The 20712-nt window shown below is 45.0% G+C and overlaps 1 protein-coding gene across 2 annotated transcripts in view; it reads left to right on the forward strand.

Moving 5' to 3' along the window:
* Nucleotides 1-767: 767 nt before the first annotated feature.
* LOC147122924 (leucine-rich repeat, immunoglobulin-like domain and transmembrane domain-containing protein 3) overlaps nt 768-20712 on the forward strand; it is a 45809-nt gene continuing 25864 nt past the window's right edge. The window contains exons 1-3 of one of the 2 annotated variants that reach the window (XM_085962212.1): nt 768-1025; nt 9362-9405; nt 15987-16456. In XM_085962212.1, coding sequence (XP_085818338.1) covers nt 16012-16456 — 445 coding nt within the window. In that variant the 5' untranslated portion in view covers nt 768-1025; nt 9362-9405; nt 15987-16011. Of the gene's footprint in view, nt 1026-8485; nt 9406-15986; nt 16457-20712 lie in introns of those variants that run through there. The other variant, XM_085962211.1, reaches the window with a different exon arrangement.

Here is a 20712-nt window from a genome sequence, read left to right on the forward strand (position 1 = left end):
ACCTCCATCCCACCTCCCCCCCCACCCTCAGCACACACTCTGAGGTCAAACTCCAAACCATCGTCAACACCTTCACTGAAGCGTATGAGAGCATGGGCCTTACACTAAACATCTGTAAGACAAAGGTCCTCTACCAACCTGTCCCACCACACAGTACAGCTCCCCAATTATCAAAATCCATGACGAGGCCTTGGACAACATGGACCACTTTCCATACCTCGGGAGCCTACTGTCAACAAAGGCAGACGTTGATGATGAAGTCCAACACCGCCTTCATTGTGCCAGTGCAGCCTTCGGTCGCTTGAGGAAGAGAGTGTTTGATGACCAGGACCTCAAACCCAGCACCAAGCGCATGGTCTACAGAGCAGTAGTGATACCCGCCCTGCTGTATGCCTCAGAGACATGGACCATGTACAGCAGGCATCTCAAAGCACTGGAGAGGTACCACCAATGCTGCCTCCGCAAGATCTTGCAAATCCATTGGCAGGATAGGCGCACCAACATCAGTGTTCTCGCTCAGGCCAACATCCCCAGCATCGAAGTTTTGACCACGCTTGCTCAGCTCTGATGGATGGGCTACATCGTCCGCTTTCCCAATATGAGACTCCCAAAACAAGCGCTCTACTCGGAGCTCCGACACGGCAAGAGAGCCCCAGGTGGGCAGAGGAAATGCTTCAAGGATACCCTCAAAGCCTCCTTGAAAAAGTGCAACATCCCCACCGGCACCTGGGAATCCCTGGCCCAAGACCGCACAAAGTGGAGGAGAAGCATCCGGGAAGGCGCCGAACACCTCGAGTCTCTTCGCCGGGAGCAAGCGGAAATCAAGTGCAAACAGTGGAAGTAGCACCCAAGCACCCCACTCACCCGCTCCTTCAACCACCGTCTGCCCCACCTGTGACAGAGACTGTAGGTCCCGCATTGGACTCATCAGTCACCTACGAACTCATTTTTAGTGTGGAAGCAAGTCATCCTCGGTTCCGAGGGACTGCCTAAGAAGAGAAGAAGAGATGTGGGTCCACTAATTTGTAAGTAACCAACAATCACCATGCTGAGTAACACATAAATTAAAAACTATTTAAATTTGAACCCTGGGCAGGAGGCTGCCTTAGTCATATGTTTATGGATCCAAAATGGCACTATTTTGAAGAAGAGTAGGGGAGTTATCCCTGGTGCCCTGGCCAATATTTCTCCCTCAGCCAACATAACAAAAACAGATTATCTGGTCATTTTCACATTGCTGCTTGTGGGAGCTTGCTGTGTGCAAATTGGCTGCCGCATTTCCCACATTACAACAGTGACTCCACTTCAAAAGTACTTCATTGGCTGTAAAGCGCTTTGAGATGTCCGGTGGTCGTGAAAGGCGCTATATAAATGCAAGTCTTTCTTTTCTTTTATGTTCCATAGGCAAAAAAATGTCGAACTACACATTTTCCTGCATGCAAATTGGTGATAAACTTTGCTTAAATAATGTCCAAGCTGCCACTTCAGAGCTTTGCTAATCATTCAATTCCTTAAATTTCAATAGTTAAGGAGATAGGCAATTGGTCCCATCATTCACCAAGGTCCCAGATTTCCTGTTGACCTCGCAATTCGCACTTCCAGAAATTTGTGGTGCAAAATTAATTGGAGCTGAAGGCTGAGCAAAAAAATCCAACTCACAGCACTCACTGCGAGATGCCTGCTCCTGCAATTGATGTGCCCAGGTGATCCAATGCACTCAGGTGCAGGACCTGGAAAATCTACCTCATAAGCCCCTAAATAAAAGTTGTGCCTGCCTATGGCATAGGTGCATTTGTACTGGCAGTGAGGAGGGCTGGAAATTGCAAGGCACGCTCCTTCTAATCTTAATAGGCTCCTGCTACTTGGGAAAGGGGTGCTGACAGCAAGGTTAGAAATGGGAGAGTGGAGTGGGTTTTTTGACAAGGCAGCAGGGGCTGCTGCCCACCCAGGAAGGGGCGTGCTGCTTTCTGGATTTACAGATTTTTTTTTTGCTGACACTGCAGTTGAACTAAATGAAAATGTGGGGGGGAAATGTCCCTTTTCAGGAAGACGCATTGGAGCTGCTAATATGGGAGGTGCAGCAAAGAAAAGGAAGGTCACCCTCCTGTGTAAGCTGCATGTTATGCTTTTGGGTGTCTTTAGCTCTAGATACTTCTGGCTGCTCTCATAGGTGAGCCAGCACTTCCTATATCCTCAATCATGTTTACATTTGCCATGATATCTCGGTAAGTTTGATAAGTTGCCCAAGATAATGAACAGAAAGTCTTCTTTTAGATTACTCCTCAACTTCAAGAAGTAGCAGAATTAAACTGCACTAGAAGTTGTTTTCGGCTTTAACTGTCAAACAAATTTATTGAACAGTAAATAAGCAAATAAATAACAAACTTAGCAGATACTTTTACAGTACTTGTTAAACTTTACTGACTCCTCATATAGCAGAATATAATAAATTGTTTGCCACTCTGTCCTAAACTAACTGTAATACACCTCCTTACATAGCAATTCTTCTCCCTTTTCATCAACTTATAGAAGTTATCTACCTTAAATAATACTTTGAAATTCCATATACATTGTCTTCAAAGGCTCCAGACAAAACTCTTTGATTTCAAGTCCAGGTTATTGGATCTTCCACCCCCAAACAAGATTTGTTAAATTTAAATAATTGGTAACAATCAGGCACTTAACTGACAAAAACCTCCCAGCGTGTTTGTATTTGAAATGAGTGGCTTGGCCTCTCCCAAAGACAAACTGCCTGGAGACAATCAATTAGTTGTTCAAATATTGGCCAGGAATTTCCTCGGAGTTGCTCCCGCTCTGCTGCCAATTAAATATTGGGAAGATCGAAACTATCGTCTTCAGCCCCTGCCACAAACTCCGTTCCCTAGCCACCGAATCCATCCCCCCTTCCTGGGCACTGTCTGCGGCTGAACCAGACTGCTCACAATCTCAGTGTCCTATTTGACCATGAGCTGAGCTTCTGACCACATATCTGACTGCATATCCTTTCACAGAATCACAGAATCACAGAAACCCCACAGTGCAGATAGAGGCCATTTCGGCCCATCGAGCCTGCACCAACACATATCCCACCCGATCCCCGTAACCCCACGTATTTAATCCCCCTAACACTAAGGGTCAATTTATCATAGCCAATCAACCTAACCTGCACATCTTTGGACTGTGGGAGGAAACCGGAGCACCCGGAGGAAACCCACGCAAACACGGGGAGAATGTGCAAACTCCACACAGACAGTCACCCGAGGCCGGATTTGAACCCGGGTCCCTGGCGCTGTGAGGCAACAGTGCTAACCACTATGCCACCGTGCCGCCCTTCCATCACCAAGACCGCTAACTTCCATGTTTGTAAATATTGCTTGTCTCCACCCCTGCCTCAGCCCATCCGCTGCTGAACCCCTCCTCCATGCCTTTGTTACCTCCAGACTCGACTATCGCAATGCTCTCCCAGCCGGCCTCTAATCTTCCACCCTCCGTAAACTTGAGCTCATCCCAAACTCTGCTGCCTATATCCTGACTCGCACCAAGTTCCATTCACCCCTATGCTCACTGACCTACATTGGCTCCCGGTTGAGTAACACCTCAAATTTAAAATTCTCATCCTTGTTTTCAAATCCCTCCATGGCTTTGTTTGCCCTATCCTTGTATCCTCTTCCTGCCCTACAATCCTCTGAGAAGTCTGCACTCCTCCAATTCTAGTCTCTTGTGCACAGCTGCCAATGCTGGGGCGATTTCCTTCACCCCACTATTGGTGGCCGTGTTTTCAGCTGTTTAGGCCCTAAGCTCTGGAATTCCCTCCCTAAACCTCTCTGCCACTGGAGTGGGGCTTGAACCCATGATCTTCTGACGTGGAGGTGAGAATACTACCACTGAGCCAAGGCTGATGCTAGTCAGTAGGGTTAATGTAACGAGTCTTGAGATCTACATACCCTATACTGTTGAGAATCCCATCATCAGGTGAAGTTCTGTGCCCTGTCCAGGTGATGAATCCTTTCTATGGGGAAAATGATGAACATGTTGCCCATATCACTTGTGCTACATTTGAGGTCTGCCTGCAGGCTGATCTAACAGATATCCATTGTGGTGGCTTGGATGGATCTGGTAACATAAAAGCTTAATGCTGTGGTAACTTTTACAGCTAATGGAAGAACTGTTCCTGTTCCTGTTATCTGCCAGTTAGCCTGAAGTAGATTGTGTAGCTCAGTGATGTTCTGTGACAGAGGGATGGCATGATGAGGAAGTGGTGAGCAATAGGGATCTGGAGTTTCATTCACTGGAATCAGAGTCTGATGAGGCGCTCATGGACAGCCAGTCTGGAACAGGGATTTTGCTGCCTGCCTCCTCCCTTCTTCCTCTTCCTCTTCCTCCTCCTCCTCTTCCTCTTTCTCTTCCTCTTACACTTCCTCCTCCTCTTCCTCTTCCTCCTACTCCTCTTCCTCCTCCTGAGATCATCCCGGAAACCCTGGTGGCAAGGGCTGCACCTTCATGATGGCCAAGTTGTGGAGCATGCAGCAGACCACCATGGAATGGGACACCCGCTCCGGCGAGTACTGGAGGGCTCCTCCCAAGAGGTCAAGGCAGTGGAACTGTTGCTTGAGCACCCTGATGGTTTGCACAATGATGTTCTTCGAGGCAGCATGGCTGTCATTATATGAGTGCTGGCCACGAGGGGTGGGGTTGCAGAGGGGAGTCATCAGCCAGGTGCAAAGCAGATAGCCCTTGTCGCTGAGCAGCCACCCTTGGGTTTGGTATGGTGACAGGAAGATTGCTGACACACCAGACTGGTGCAGGATGAAGGCATCATGACTGCTGCCAGGATAGCGGGCATTCACCATCATGATGCGCTGGGTGTGGTCGCACAACAACTGCACATTAAGAGAGTGTTTGAAGACCAGGGCCTCAAACCCGGCACTAAGCTCATGGTCTACAGAGCAGCAGTGATACCCGCCCTGCTGTATGCCTCAGAGACATGGGCCATGTACAGCAGGCACCTCAAAGCACTGGAGAGGTACCACCATCGCTGCCTCCGCAAGATCCTGCAAATCCATTGGCAGGATAGGCGCACCAACGTCCCCAGCATCGAAGCTTTGATCACGCTCGATCAGCTCCGATGGACGGGTCACATTGTCCACATGCCCGATACGAGACTCCCAAAACAAGCGCTCTACTCAGAGCTCCGGCACGTTCTCCACTTGCAGCAACACTCGCTGTGGCCTCAGCAACTTTAAACAACTTTAGAAAGCTCCAGAACAGTTGCCGAAACTTAGACAAAGCCAGTAGAACTGAAAAAACAAGTCACCAGCAAGTTGTTGATGATCCCTTTAAATAGCACTGGTGGGGGGTCCTTCCTGCTACTGAACACTTGGTCAGCTGGTTGTGATTAGGAGAGGGAGTTAAATATAGAAACATAGAAGATAGGAGCAGGAGTAGGCCATTCGGCCCCTCGAGCCTGCTCCGCCATTCAATGAGATCATGGCTGATCATCCAAATTCAGTACCCTATCCCTGCCTTCTCTCCATATCCCTTAATCCCTTTAGCCTTAAGAAATATATCCAACTCCTTCTTGAATATATTTAATGAATTAGCCTCTACTTCTTTGGCAGAGAATTCCACAGGTTCACCACTCTCTGGGTGAAGAAATTCCTCCTCATCTCTGTCCTAAATGGCTTACCCCTTATCCTTAGACTGTGAGCCCTGGTTCTGGACTCCCCGACCATTGGGAACATCCTTCCAGCATTTAGTCTGTCTAGTCCTGTTAGAATGTTATAAGTTTCAATGAGATCCCCTCTCATTCTTCTAAACTCCAGCGAGTACAAGCCCAATCGACACAATCTCTCCTCATACGTCATCCCTGCCATCCCAGGCATCAGCCTGGTGAATCTTCGCTGCACTCCTTCCATGGCAAGAACATCCCTCCTCAGATAAGGCGACCAAAACTGCACACAATACTCAAGATGTGGTCTCACCAAGGCCCTGTACAACTGCAGCAAAACATCCTTGTTCCTGTACTCAAACCCTCTCGCTACGAAGGCCAACATACCATTTGCCTTCTTAACCACCTGCTGCACCTGCATGCTTACTTTCAGCGACTGGTGCACAAGGATGCCCAGGTCTCGTTGCACTTCCCCTTCTCCCAATCTATTGCCATTTAGATAATAATCTGCCTTCCTGTTTTGACACCAAAGTGGATAACCTCGCATTTATCCACATTATATTGCATCTGCCATGCTTCTGCCCAATCACCCAACCTGTCCAAATCATACTGGAGTTTCTCGGCATCCTCCTCACAGCACACACACCCACCCAGCTTTGTGTCATCTGCAAACTTGGAGATATTACATCTAGTTCCCTCATCCAGATCATTAATATATATTGTGAATAGCTGGGGTCCAAGGACCGATCCCTACGGTACCCCACTAGTCACTGCCTGCCACTCGGAAAAAGAGCCGTTTATTCCAACTCTTTGCTTTCTGTCTGCCAACCAGTTCTCTATCCAAGTCAATACCTTGCCCCCAATCCCATGGAGCGGCGACGTCCAAAATGGAAGATCTTGCGTCTAATCAGCATTGTACATCTTATTGAAACATATAAGATTCTGAGGGGGCTTGACAGGGTAGATGCAGAGAGGATGTTTCCCCTCGTGGGGGAACCTAGAACTAGGGGGCATAGTTTCAGAATGAGGGGTCGCCCATTTAAAATGGAGATGAGGAGGAATTGTTTCTCAGAGGGTCATGAATCTTTGGAATTCTCTACCACAGAGAGCTGTGGAGGCGGAGTCATTGAATATATTCAAGACGGAGATAGACAGATTTTTGAAAAACTAGGGAATCAAGGATTATGGGGAGTGGGCAGGAGAGTGGAGTTGAGGCCAAGATCAGATCAGCCATGATCTTATTGAATGGTGAAGCAGGCTTGAGGGGCCGAATGGCCTACTCCTGCTCCTATTTCTTATGTTCTTATGTACACTCATTGACATCACGATCTGCTTAATCTAAATATCTGGAACGAGCACCAGAAATGGCAACGCTACCAAGCCATCGCGGGACCCACTGGAAGCGGGCGGAATCAAGTCAGCCGCCATTTTTTCATCAAAACGGGCCTTAACAGCTGGCGGTAAACCCCCGAATTTCACTGCCAAGGTAGTTCAGTTACTTCACTTATTAGCCTTTTCAAATCAGAATGTCACATCTGACTGTGATAAACTTACATACTTGCGAAGTTGTGGAATATGAAATACGGACAAGTGTAGAACATTTTATATTGGCCCAGAAATTTGGGTCGGGGGCTTCCCGCGGGTGCAAGCCCCCAACCTGCACTTACCTAGCGTGTCGGCCGTTGAGCTGTGGGCCCCCGTGGGTTTCCGATCCTGGGCCTCCTCCAACTGCCGGCGCGCAGTGCTTGCGTATCCCAGGGACACAGTTAGTTCGATGCATCCCCTGGGATCATGTGGGCCATGGAGAGCCAATGGTAGCAGGGAATGCTTCATTCATAAGTTTGACAGGAACAGCTGTCAAACCTATAAATACTATAAGCCCCAAAACATCACTAAAACTTCAAATAATTTTTTTTTTAAATCACATTTTTAAGATAACTATAAATTACATGAAATAACTATTTTAAACAATAATTTAAATTTTTGAAAAAATTAATTACAGTTTCTAATGGGGCTAAAAATAAACTTACCTTTCTTTAAAGTATTTAAAAATAATAAACCTGTGGAAAAAATGTTTTAATTTTAATTAATTCACCACTTACCTTGTTAAAAGCAGGCCTTGCGTCTGCTTTTTAAAAGTGTAACTGCTGGAGACTTACCCTCCCGGAGAAACCTGCAAAAAAAACATAAGTTCGATGTGCATGCGCTGCCTCTCCAGCGCACGCGTTCCACCTCTCAACCCCTTCTTTCAGGGGAACCGAAGTGCCGGTTTCCCGCGCATGCGCAGTGCATGCACAAAACCGGCACTTTCGTTGTGCCTACGGGTGAGTACCCCATGCGTACTCACGCATTGGGACCCGAATTTCTGGGCCATTATATTCACAACTCCAGAGTTGTATTTGTAATCAGCAGGTATTAGATACTATGTACATCTAGGTCAGAAACCAAAGAGTAGAAGTCAGAAGATCAGTTCTTATTGCACAAGTGTACATTTTACTTTTTCCCACGCCAACCATCTCTGGCTTGAGTGTGCCAATTTGGTGCCAGACTGTGGGCAGTTTCGCACCATGGGTCCAGTAGGAAGTGACTGGGTCTGACCAAACTCAGCAGATCTTTACAGCCAGCAGAGAGAGGGGAGGAGATTTTCATCTCACCAGCGAGACTTGAATTTGAAAATGTAACCATTATCTGAAAGGGCAACTTAAAAAATTTGCATAAAGTATGTGAAATTTCAGATCTTTTAGTCATTCTTAATGATATCCTTTTTTGATTCTTAATTTTTGCTTATTTAAGATTAGTTGTCTCATATTTTCTTTAATAATAAATGATCATTTTAAAAGTAATTTTTACACTCTCATTTTGATCTATTTGTGTATTACAATTATTACCTCTTACATCAGAAATGTAACGGAGTCTATGTTTCAGCTTTCTTTAGTTTGTATGTGAGGTACTGTGGTATGCTTGAGCAGGCTTTGTTGTGAAATGGAGGCCAAAAGGGCTGATTCCGAGTACTTTAATCAGCTTAGTCACCTATTTAAAAGTGGACCTTCCTCAGTCATGCACCATAATTAATAGCCAACTACTTGGGCTAAACCATTTTTCATCTATTTCAGGGAAATATTTTCATTCTGCTTTTTTTCTGTAGAAATGTTGAATTCACTGTAACAATGTACTTAACTAATCTTTTGTATTTCGTATAAACCATCAGAATCTAGTGCTTTTTCTCACAATATACCAATTTCAACAATAAATGATGAATTGTTAGACAGCCAATCAACATCTTAGTTTTTTTAACTGTCATTTAAGAATGAAATTTAAATCTGATACAATGAGAAAGTACCAATAATAAAAACACAAATAAGAATATTGTATCTACTAAACAGAACCAAACATAGGTTATTTACTGTTAAGTAATGAAACAATACCTCACTAAGTCCGCTCAACTGAAAACTAAGCTCTTCCCAGGGATACCTGAAGGTTACTTGACCTACAAATCTCAGCTAATCTCATGTAATCCTCTGTTACCAAACTGATTCCTCCATGGACTGAAATAGAAGATGTGTAGAAATAGGGACTAAAAGCTTTAGCTTTATTTGTGCCTAGTTTTGTTGACTTTGAACCATGTATCTGATTGCTGTCCTTTGCTTGTTGGCCACAATTTTTACAAAAGTATCTTCCTTCTGTCCTTCCCAGTGTACCTGCATTTTCCACGGTAGAAGTGATGGCTCTGGGACCAGGTAAGTCAATTAAAAATAGACAGCTGGATAGGAATAGTCCTATAGCTAGACAATGATTTGTAAAATGTGAAGTAGTGCACTAAATTTTGAAAAGATATATTTTTAAAATTATTTCTAGTAATCGCTATGTAATGTATATTCTTGATGCTCTCCAACAGTGTGAGTATATATTTAATTTTCATTCAGCAGCAAAGTGTCAATGAAGACAAAGTACATGTTACAAAGTGCTTGCATTGCAGGTTGTAGTAACTGATAGCACAATGTCAATAAGGCAGAAGTATATTTTCAAATCTGAGTGGCGTTGAGAGCACATTTGACTGTTTTACTGTACAGCACAGCCACAAAAAATGATTAAACGGGGAATGCAAACATCTCTCAGGGCTGAGAGTTATGCTGGAGAGGCTTTTTTCAGAAAGCTTGCTGTTACAAATGAGTTCCGTGCAGCCATACCAGTCAATACAATTAGCATTTATACCTCATATATATGATGTGCCATAGTGTACTCTATTTATATCCCACATAAAGAATCTGCTCAAAGGGTTCAGATGATGTCATAAACATGAGATATTAAATATGAAGATTAATTACAAATATATTTACATTAAATTTTTCCATTACTTTAATTTATTTTGTATAAATAGTGTACAGCTCTTTATGCTACAGTACTGTAAGACACGAGAACTAATTTTAAAAGTTGTGTTCCTGGCATGGAGTCTTGTCTACCGGAAGTGCAGATTGGGAATTTGGGCATGTGATCCCCATGACTTTTCCATCCATCAAAATTAATTAATTGAAAATTGTGGGGAGAATGTGTCTGAATTCCCGATTTATGCAGTGAGCAGGCAAAGCTCCATGTCAGGAGCACAAACCCATAAAATTAATTCTAAATTGTTTGCGGGCATCATGTCATTTCTTTGTTTACTGTTTTAGGAAAAATAGGAAAATAGATGAAACTTGTGCTTTTGTTTCAGTGGGGAAAAATCACTTTATTTTCCAGCTTTGGTATGTTTTTTCACACATCAATTTCAGCTTTCAGCCCTTGCTCTAATTCCACGACCCTGCTCTCCCAGCATGGAAGCTGCACTCGGAGGGAATGTGGGTTGGAGATATGGCTACACTGTGGCTCCAATTCTCCAACTAGAGCTCCTTACAAGCACAGCGCCCCACTGGGAGCATGGAAATAGCCTTTATGTATCCATTGGGGAAATCAGAGGACTGTTGTCACAGGGTGCTCGTGTTTAAAATTCTTGGCCGTGAAATTTCACCACTTACCGCCGGCTATTAAGGCCGGTTTTGGCATAAAAATAGTGGCCGCCTCGCTTCTGGCTACGTCGGGCGCATCCCGCTGCGGCTGCCATTTTGGGCAGGTCGGCAGCACTGCTGTTGCCTGCATTTGCAATAAAAATGGTAATGAGGCAGATAGTGACATCAATCAGCGTGCGATGCTGATTTGATGCACGACCTGCCATTATTGACGTTGCCACTCGATTCAATGCCCTCTCCAAAACACAACCAGCTGAACGAGTGTTCAGCTGCATGGGAGACCCGCCACCAGTGGTATTTAAAGGGATCGTCAACAACTTGCAGGTGACTTGCTTTTTGATTTCCACTGGCTCTGTGTAAGTTTGTGCAACTCTCTGGAGCGTTCCACAGTTATTTAAAGTTGGTGAGGTGACAGGGAGTGGTGCTGCAAGTGGAGAACGCCTTGTTTCTGATTTCAAGGTTTCTACTCAGACCACTTGCTCCCAGTAATGCAGGCTCTTTTTGCAGTACCCCTCGTGCTGGAGCATGACAGGGAGATGGAGCAAAGGCAGCAAAGAAGAGGACAAGATGCTCACTGAGGGAGGAGGAGGGGCAGGAGAGCTCTCAGCAGGAATCTTTACCCAACTAGGGTCTTCCGAGAGCACTTCTCCTACCTGCATTTAAACGACGAGCAGTATATTTGGAGGCTCTGCTTCATCAAGGAGGTGGTCACAGAAATAACAACAGAAAATGCTGGAAAAACTCAGCAAGTCAGGCAACATCCGTGGAGAGAAATTTGAGTTGACGTTTCGGGTTTGACCCTTCTTCAAAACTGGAGAGAAAAGGAACTAGATCGAAGGCAGGGCTGCGATCGGACAAAAGAATAAAAGAACCAAAAGAAGTAAAAGAGATTAGAAGCTAGACGAGATGGTAATAGGCTGTGATTAGGTGTAAAGTGTACTGGCAGGGCAAAAGATAGCTGCCAGGTGTGAGAGAGAAACAAAAGGAAAGGGGGGGGGGGGCGGAAAGGAAAGGAGTGGAAAAATATAAGTGAAAATGAAATAGGGGCCGAGGTTATGATCTGAAATTGTTGAACTCGATATTGAGACCGGAAGGCTGCAGAGTGCCTAATCGGAAGATGAGGTGCTGTTCTTCGAGTTTACGTTGAGCTTCCGTGGAACAGTACAAGAGGCCAAGGATGGTGAGGTCCGAGTGGGAATGGAGCGGTGAATTGAAATGACAGGCGACTGTTCCACGGAAGCTCAACGTAAACTCGAGGAACAGCAGCTCATCTTCCGATTAGGCACTCTGCAGCCTTCCGGTCTCAATATCGAGTTCAACAATTTCAGATCATAACCTCGGCCCCTATTTCATTTTCACTTATATTTTTCCACTCCTTTCCTTTCCGCCCCCCCCCTTTCCTTTTGTTTCTCTCTCACACCTGGCAGCTATCTTTTGCCCTGCCAGTACACTTTACACCTAATCACAGCCTATTACCATCTCGTCTAGCTTCTAATCTCTTTTACTTCTTTTGGTTCTTTTATTCTTTTGTCCGATCGCAGCCCTGCCTTCGATCTAGTTCCTTTTCTCTCCAGTTTTGAAGAAGGGTCAAACCCGAAACGTCAACTCAAATTTCTCTCCACGGATGTTGCCTGACTTGCTGAGTTTTTCCAGCATTTTCTGTTGTTATTTTGGATTTCCAACATCTGCAGTATTTTGCTATCGTACTAGTAGTAGGTGGTCACAGAACTCTGCCACCTCCTGCAACCAGACCTGCAGCCTCAGAGCAGGGAGATAATGGCTTTGCCAGTGGCTCTCAAGGCCACCGTGGCCTTCAATTTTTTCACCAGCTGATCCTTCCAGTCTGCAGCAGGAGACACAGCCTACATTCCCCAGTTCACCATCCATTGCTGCATCCGGGAGGTCACAGAGGCTCTGTGCTCCAGGAGAAGGGACTTCATTGTCTTCTCTCTGAACAGAGAGAAGCAGAAGGAGCGCGCATGTGTTCTGCACCTAGCTGATGACTCCCCTCCGCAACCCCACCACTCGTGGGCAGCACTCATATAATGAGAGCCATGCTGCCACGAGGAACCTTATTGAGCAGACCAGCGGGGTGCTAAAGCAACGGTTCCGCTGCCTTGACTGCTTGGGAGGAGCCCTCCAGTACTCGCCGGACCGGCTGTCCCATTTTGTGGTGATCTATTGCATCCTCCACAACTTGGCCACCATGAGGGTGCAGCCGTTGCCACCACGGGTTTCGCAACCACCTCAGGAGGAGGAGGAAGTAGAGGAAGAGGAGGAAGGGAAGAGGCAGGCAGCAAATCCCTGTACTGGACAGGCTGTTCGTGTGCACATCATCAGTAACCGGTTCCTCTGAATGAAACCCCAGAACCCCGTTGCTCACCACTTCTCCACCTTACCATTCCTCTATCACAGAACATCACATCTCTTGGGCACAAAGCTGAAATGAGAGCCACCACAAAACAAACATTTCAATAATAATTAATAAATGAATCAATGCAGATCTACACAACAACATAGGGCCAGAAATTCGGGTTGGAGGCTTCCCGCGGGTGCAAGCCTCCGACCTGCACTTACCTAGCGCGCCGGCCGTTGTGCTATGGGCATGCGTGGGCCAGGCTATGGGCCTGCTCCAACTGCCGGCGCGCAGTGCTTGCGTATCCCAGGGAAGCAGTTAGTTCGAAGCATCCCCTGGGATCACGTGGGCCATGGAGAGCCAATGGTAGCAGGGAATCTGTATACCTGTCAAATCTATGAATACAATTCAGCCCCAAAACATAACTAAAACTTCAAATATTTTTTTTTTTAAATCACATTTTTAAAATAACTATAAATTACATGAAATAACTATTTTAAACAATAATTTAAATTTTTGAAAAAATTAATTACAGTTTCTAACAGGGCTAAAAATAAACTTACCTTTCTTTAAAGTATTTAAAAATAATAAACCTGTGGAAAAAATGTTTTAATTTTACTTAATTCACCACTTACCTTGTTAAAAGCAGGCCTTGTGACTGCTTTTTATAAGCGTAGCTGCTGGAGACTTACCCTCCTGGAGAAACCCTGCAAAAAAAACGGAAGTTCCAGGCGTACGCGCTGCCTCTCCGGCACACGCGTTCGACCTGTGAACCCCTTCCTTCAAGGGAATGGAAGTTCTGGTTTCCCGCGCATGCGCAGTGCATGCACGAAACCGGCACTTTCGTTGGGCCTACGCGTGAGTACCCAGCGCGTACTCACTCGTGGGGACCCGAAGTTCTGGCCCAATATTAATTAATCAACCTTGTGCATTCCCTTAGGGTCTGTCTTTCGTGTTCCTTTTCCTACACTAGTGCTCCTACATAGTGGTACGCTGTGGCTGGTGGAAGGCAACTGATATTCAGTGGGGGAGACTGCAGATGGCCTTATAGGTCGACCTCAAGCAGCTGTAGGCCTAGAAGGCCTGGCTGTAGACTGCATCACCTCTGCATGGGCAACAGCAGTCTGGGCGGGCTGGACAGGCAGCAGCAAGGGCAAGGGCGGAGTGGTGGGAGTAGGAATGCTGTCATCCTGAGAAGGACAGCAGGTTCTTGCTCCACAAAACCACTGCTATTCCCCTGGGGCAGCGCCTCAGCATTCCTAGCAATCTATTGGAGGACAGATTGCTGGCCTGCTGTGACAGAACAATGTGTATGCTTACACCATCAGTAGCATGTAAGTGGGAAGAGATTGTTCGATGAGGTTACGAGCATTCCGTCATCAGCAATGCTTTCAACCTCGCCGCTTGCCATGGCCTCAGTGACAGCCCCTCCAATGATCTCCAGCACTGTCTCCTCCAGCTCAGTGAGGTTCTACAGTCGGGCATCCCCTCCGCTCATCTGCTGCTGCTCACGTCTGCTGTGTGCCACGTTTGCCTGCAAGAGAAAGGGAAGTGTGTCAGTGAGTGTGGTGCAATGTGTTTGGGTGACGTGCCTGCTATGGTTGAATAGCTGGCAGTGTGTTCAAGCTGTGAGATGTGGGTGAGAGTCTTGCAGCAGTGGTAAGTGTGTGAGGGTGAGGTGAAGCTATGATTGTGAGGTATGAGTCGTGATTGCTCGAGATTTTTGGTAGGTGAGTGATGGGGGTGTGATGCATTGAGCAGTGTGTGAGGATAGTGTTGCAGTTGGTGGGATATTGCATTTGAAGATGCAATCACTCACCTTGACCACTCGTGTGAGGTCATTAAACTTCTGAGGTACTGGATCACACGTGGCACTGTCGGCCTGTGCTATTTCCTCCCACCTCCTTCTGACGTGCTGCCTGGAAGGTCTCCTGCCACCCCCTGCGAGTAGAAGACCTGATGTCTTCTGTTTACCCCTTGGACCAATGCCTCTACTGCCACATCTGAGAACCTCCCGACCCTTTCTCCTCCCTGTTGGGCCATGGTTTTAGAGTGACAATGAGGTGCTTCTGCAACAAAGCACCTCCCCTTTAAGTAGTGCAGAGAGCCTAGGCAAAATGTTGTTGGCCAGTAGATTGCACCCGATATTGGCCCCCCTGTTGAGCACAAAGCCAACCAGCAGTGCGTTTAGTGCTGAGGTCAGCGCTCCAATTATGTTAATGAGCAGGCAGCACGAATTTTGCGTTCTGCCTGCATCACATTGAACGGGTGCTGGCAGATTGCGATTCGTGCTCCCCACGCCCATTTTCGGGACCAATCAAATTTCAAGGCTTGTATATTCTGTGTTAATTTTATTTTATTTATATGTTGGACTGCTCTTTCTGTATATCTGTTTCCCCTTTGTTTATTTTCAGTAACTCTTAAAATGATTTTGTTAGTTTCTGAAAAATGCTTTATTCTATATTCTTTGTAAAGAAATAACGGTACCATGAGTGTAAATCCATGGCCACTCATTCTGTTACACAGCATTTTGCACTATGGAGCTGTCTTGAGTATTTTTAATTAATCATAAAAAACCTAACTTATAGTTCACAGGTGAAGGAGGTTAAAAAGTGCAAGAGAAAGCAATAATTGCATTAAAAAAACATTACTCATAGCAGAATTAAAACAAAAACACATGCACTTTTATATTACAGATTTAAAATGTTAGTTTTATCATTGAGGTAAAGATGGAGGAAAAAGATAGCCGATCCAGTTTTGTTGTTAATAAACAGAAGATGCCACAAAACTTATAACAGATCCAGAAGCTGATAAATGCATAATGTATATTACTGTCCAGATTAAAGTCCTTTCTCTTTAATAGTTTATAATGGTGTTAACTGTTAATTGAAAGTGAAATAACATGAAGGATGTTCGAGAAAAAGAGAACCACCAAGTAAAGTGAACATTTTCTCTTTTTCAGGTCCGTATTATGCAATGACCCAGATATGTCTGAGATTCCTGTCAATGTTCCAGTGGACACGGTTAAACTTCGTGTTGAAAAAACTGTTGTTAGAAGACTTCCACGTGAAGCATTTTATTACCTTGTGGATTTACAATATCTCTGGTTAACGTATAATGCCATCAACACCATAGATCCTCGTAGCTTTTATAATTTAAAAGAACTCCATGAATTGCGCCTTGATGGAAACATGCTGTCTACCTTTCCTTGGGATTCGCTGCAGGAAATGCCAAATCTTCGAATTCTTGACTTGCACAATAACAAGCTGTCAACCATTCCTGCCAATGCAGCTCAGTATCTCAGAAATATAACCAACATAGATATATCTAGCAACAAACTTACCACACTGCCGTCTGACTTATTAGACATCTGGCCTGCTTACTCAAGATATCAAGTGTTCGACAACGATCCAATACAGAGAGTAATCCTAGGTAAGTATTAGTCAATGTCTTCTGATGACAGACCTAAACAACAACAATAACAACAACTTGCACTTATATAGCATCTTTAACATAGTAAAATGTCCCAAGGTGCTCCACAACAGGCCATGGAAAGACATGTAAATGAGCACAAAGATTTTGAAATCAATGCGCTGGGGATGGAAAGCCAATGGAATTGATGAGGACTGGTATAATAGATGAGCAGGATGTGGGTGATGGAGTTCGGGATGAGTTGGAATAAAATAATAATTAGAATTAAAATAACAATACTAGTATTAATGGACTTAGTAAACAACAATCAACAGAAGTTCAGAAAGGAAAGATCCTACCTGACCAAATTCCTTGACATCTTTGAGAAAGTGGCATCCCATGTGGATGACATATGACGCTGTGTATCTAAACCTCCAGAAGGCATTTTGCGAAGTTCCACAGGAAAGGCTAATCTGTTTTTAGTGGTGTTGGTTGAGGGATAAATGTTGGTCAGGACACCGGGGAGAACTCCCATGCTCCTCCTCGAATAGTGCCATGGGATCGGGTCCCAGTTTAACATTTCATCTGAAAGGTGCCCCTCTAACAATGCAGCACTCGCTCATTACTGCATTAAAATATCAGCCCAGATTATAGGGGAGATTTTCTTGGGTTTGTACACGGTGCATTGGATTGCCTGAGTGCAGCACATATTGGAATAGTGGGCAGGTTGGAGCGCACACCTGTATAGGAGCTAGCCTGATTTTCCTTCCAATTAAATTAAAAAATCATGAGGGTTACATAGAAACATAGAAGATAGGAGCAGGAGTAGGCCATTAGGCCCCTCGAGCCAGCTCCGCCATTCAATGAGATCATGGCTGATCATCCAAATTCAGTACCATGTTCCTGCCTTCTCCCCATATCCCCTGATCCCTTTAGCCTTAAGAAATATATCCAACTCCTTCTTGAATATATTTAATGAATTGGCCTCTACTGCCTTCTTTGGTAGAGAATTCCACAGGTTCACCACTCTCTGGGTGAAGAAATTCCTCCTCATCCCTGTCCTAAATGGCTTACCCCTTATCCTTAGACTGTGACCCCTGGTTCTGGACTTTCCGACCATCGGGAACATCCTTCCAGCATCTAGTCTGTCTAGTCCTGTTAGAATGCTATAAGTTTCGATGAGATCCCCTCTCATTCTTCTAAACTCCAGCGAGTACAAGCCCAATCGATCCAATCCCTCCTCGTACGTCATTCCTGCCATCCCAGGTATCAGCCTGGTGAATCTTCGCTGCACTCCTTCCATGGCAAGAACATCCTTCCTCAGATAAGGCGACCAAAACTGCACACAATACTCAAGATGTGGCCTCACCAAGGCCCTGTACAACTGCAGCAAGACATCCTTGTTCCTGTACTCAAACCCTCTCGCTACGAAGTCCAACATACCATTTGCCTTCTTAACTGCCTGCTGCACCTGCATGCTTACTTTCAGCGACTGGTGCACAAGGACGCCCAGGTCTCATTGCACTTCCCCTTTTCCCAATCTATTGCAATTCAGATAATACTCTGCCTTCCTGTTTTTGACACCAAAGTGGATAACCTCGCATTTATCCACATTATATTGCATCTGCCATGCTTCTGCCCAATCACCCAACCTGTCCAAATCATACTGGAGTTTCTCGGCATCCTCCTCACAGCACACACGCCCACCCAGCTTTGTGTCATCTGCAAACTTCCCTCATCCAGATCATTAATATATATTGTGAATAGCTGGGGTCCTAGGACCGATCCCTGCGGTACCCCACTAGTCACTGCCTGCCACTCGGAAAAAGAGCCGTTTATTCCAACTCTTTGCTTTCTGTCTGCCAACCAGTTCTCTATCCATGTCAATACCTTGCCCCCAATCCCATGTGCCTTAATTTTACACACTAATCTCTTATGCGGGACCTTATCGAAAGCCTTTTGAAAATCCAAATACACCACATCCACTGGTTCTCCCTTATCTATTTTACGAGTTACATCCTCAAAAAATTCCAGTAGATTAGTCAAGCACGATTTACCTTTTGTAAATCCATGTTGACTTTGTCCGATCCTGTCACTGTTTTCCAAGTGCTCAGCTATTACATCTTTTATAATGGACTCTAGCATTTTCCCCACTATCGATGTCAGGCTTACCGGTCTGTAATTCCCCGTTATCTCTCTACCACCCTTTTTGAACAGTGGGGTAACATTAGCTACCCGCCAATCCATGGATACTGTTCCAGAGTCTATCGAATTCTGGAAGATGACCAGCAATGCATCTACTATTTCTAGGGCCACTTCCTTAAGTACCCTAGGATGTAGATTATCAGGCCCTGGGGATTTATCGGCCCTCAATCCCATCAATTTTCCTAACACCATTTCCCTACAAATACTGATTTCTATCTGTTCCTCCCTGTCATTAGACCCTATGCTCCCCGACATCTCTGGGAGGTTATTTGTGTCCTCCTTTGTGAAGACAGAACCAAAGTATGTATTTAATTGATCTTCCATTTCTTTGTACCCCATTATAAATTCCCCTGATTCTGACAGCAAGGGACCTACGGTTGACTTCACCAATCTTTTTCTCTTCACATATCTATAAAAGCTTTTACAGTCAGTTTTTATGTTCCCTGCAAGCTTATTCTCATAATCTATTTTCCCCCTCTTAATTAATCCCTTTGTCCTCCTTTGCTGAATCCTAAACTGCTCCCAATCCTCAGGTTTACTGCTTTTTCTGGCCAATTTATATGTCCTCTCCTTGGATCTTATGCTATCCCTAATTTCCCTTGTTAGCCACAGTTGAGTCACTTTTTTGTTTTATTTTTATGCCAAACTGGGATGAACAAATTCTGTAGTTCACCCATGCGATCTTTGAATGTTTGCTATTGCCCATCCACCATCAACCCTTTGAGTGACATTCCCCAATCAATCCTACCCAACTCGCACCTCATACCATCGTAGTCTCCTTTATTTAAATTCAGGACCCTAGTCTCTGAGTCAACTATTTCACTCTCCATCTTAATGAAGAATTCTGTCATATTATGATTGCTCTGACCCGAGGGGCCTCGCACAACAAGATTGCTAATTAATCCTTTCTCATTACATAATACCCAGTCTAAGATGGCCTGATCTCTAGTTGGTTCCTCGACATATTGGTCCAGGAAACCATCCCGTATACACTCCAGGAATTCCTCCTCCATAGTATTGTTACTAATTTGGTTAGCCCAATCTTTATGTAGATTAATGTCACCCATGATAACTGCTGTGCCCTTATTGCACGCCTCTCTAATTTCCTGTTTAATGCCATCCCCGATCTCCGCATTACTGTTTGGAGGTCTATATACCACTCCCACTAACATTTTCTGCCCCTTGGTATTTTTCAGTTCTACCCATACAGATTCCACATCATCAGAGCTAATATCCTTCCTTTCAATTGTGTTAATCCCCTCTTTAACCAGCAATGCCACCCCACCTCCTTTTCCTTTTTGCCTATCTTTTCTGAATATTGAATACCCCTGGATGTTGAGTTCCCAGCCTTGGCCACCCTGGAGCCATGTTTCCGTAATCCCAATCATATCATATTCGTTTACCTCTATTTGTGCAGCTAATTCATCCATCTTATTACGAATGCTCCTCGCATTAAGACAAAAAGTCTTCAGGCTTGTTTTTTTAACGCTCTTAGATCTTTTAGAATTATTATTTACTGTGGCCATGTTTGATTTAAACCCTTGATCTCTCTGCCTTCCACTTTTGTTTTTCTCCTTCCTGTCTTTTGCTTTTATCCTTGTTTCCCTTTCCTCTGTCTCCCCGCTCAGGTTCCCAACCCCCTGCCATTTTAATTTAAACCCTCCCCCAGAGCATTAGCAAACACTCCCCCTAGGACGTTGGTCCTGGCGCTGCCCAGGTGCAAACCGTCCATTTCGTACTAGTCCCACCTCCCCTAGAACCGGTTCCAATGTCCCAGGAATTTGAATCCCTCCCCCTTGCACCATTCCTCTAGCCACGTATTCATCTGAAATATCTTTCTATTTCTACTCTGACTAGCATGTGGCACTGGTTCATTTACAGGGATGTGCTCTGTTCCACCCGATTATCCGATACTTGCTGCTCCGGGCAATCTAGTGCATTGGGCACAGACCCAGAAAAATCCACACTTACATGCTTAAGTTGTAGAGTGGGATTTAAACCCCTGGAGTTCTAACTCAGGAACAAGAGTGTTGCCAACTCAACCAAGCAGCTATTTGCCTAATGTGATGTTC

This window comes from Somniosus microcephalus, chromosome 2, assembly GCF_052327205.1.
Source record: "Somniosus microcephalus isolate GS21.2 chromosome 2, FLI_Smic_1.0, whole genome shotgun sequence".
NCBI lineage: Eukaryota > Metazoa > Chordata > Chondrichthyes > Squaliformes > Somniosidae > Somniosus > Somniosus microcephalus.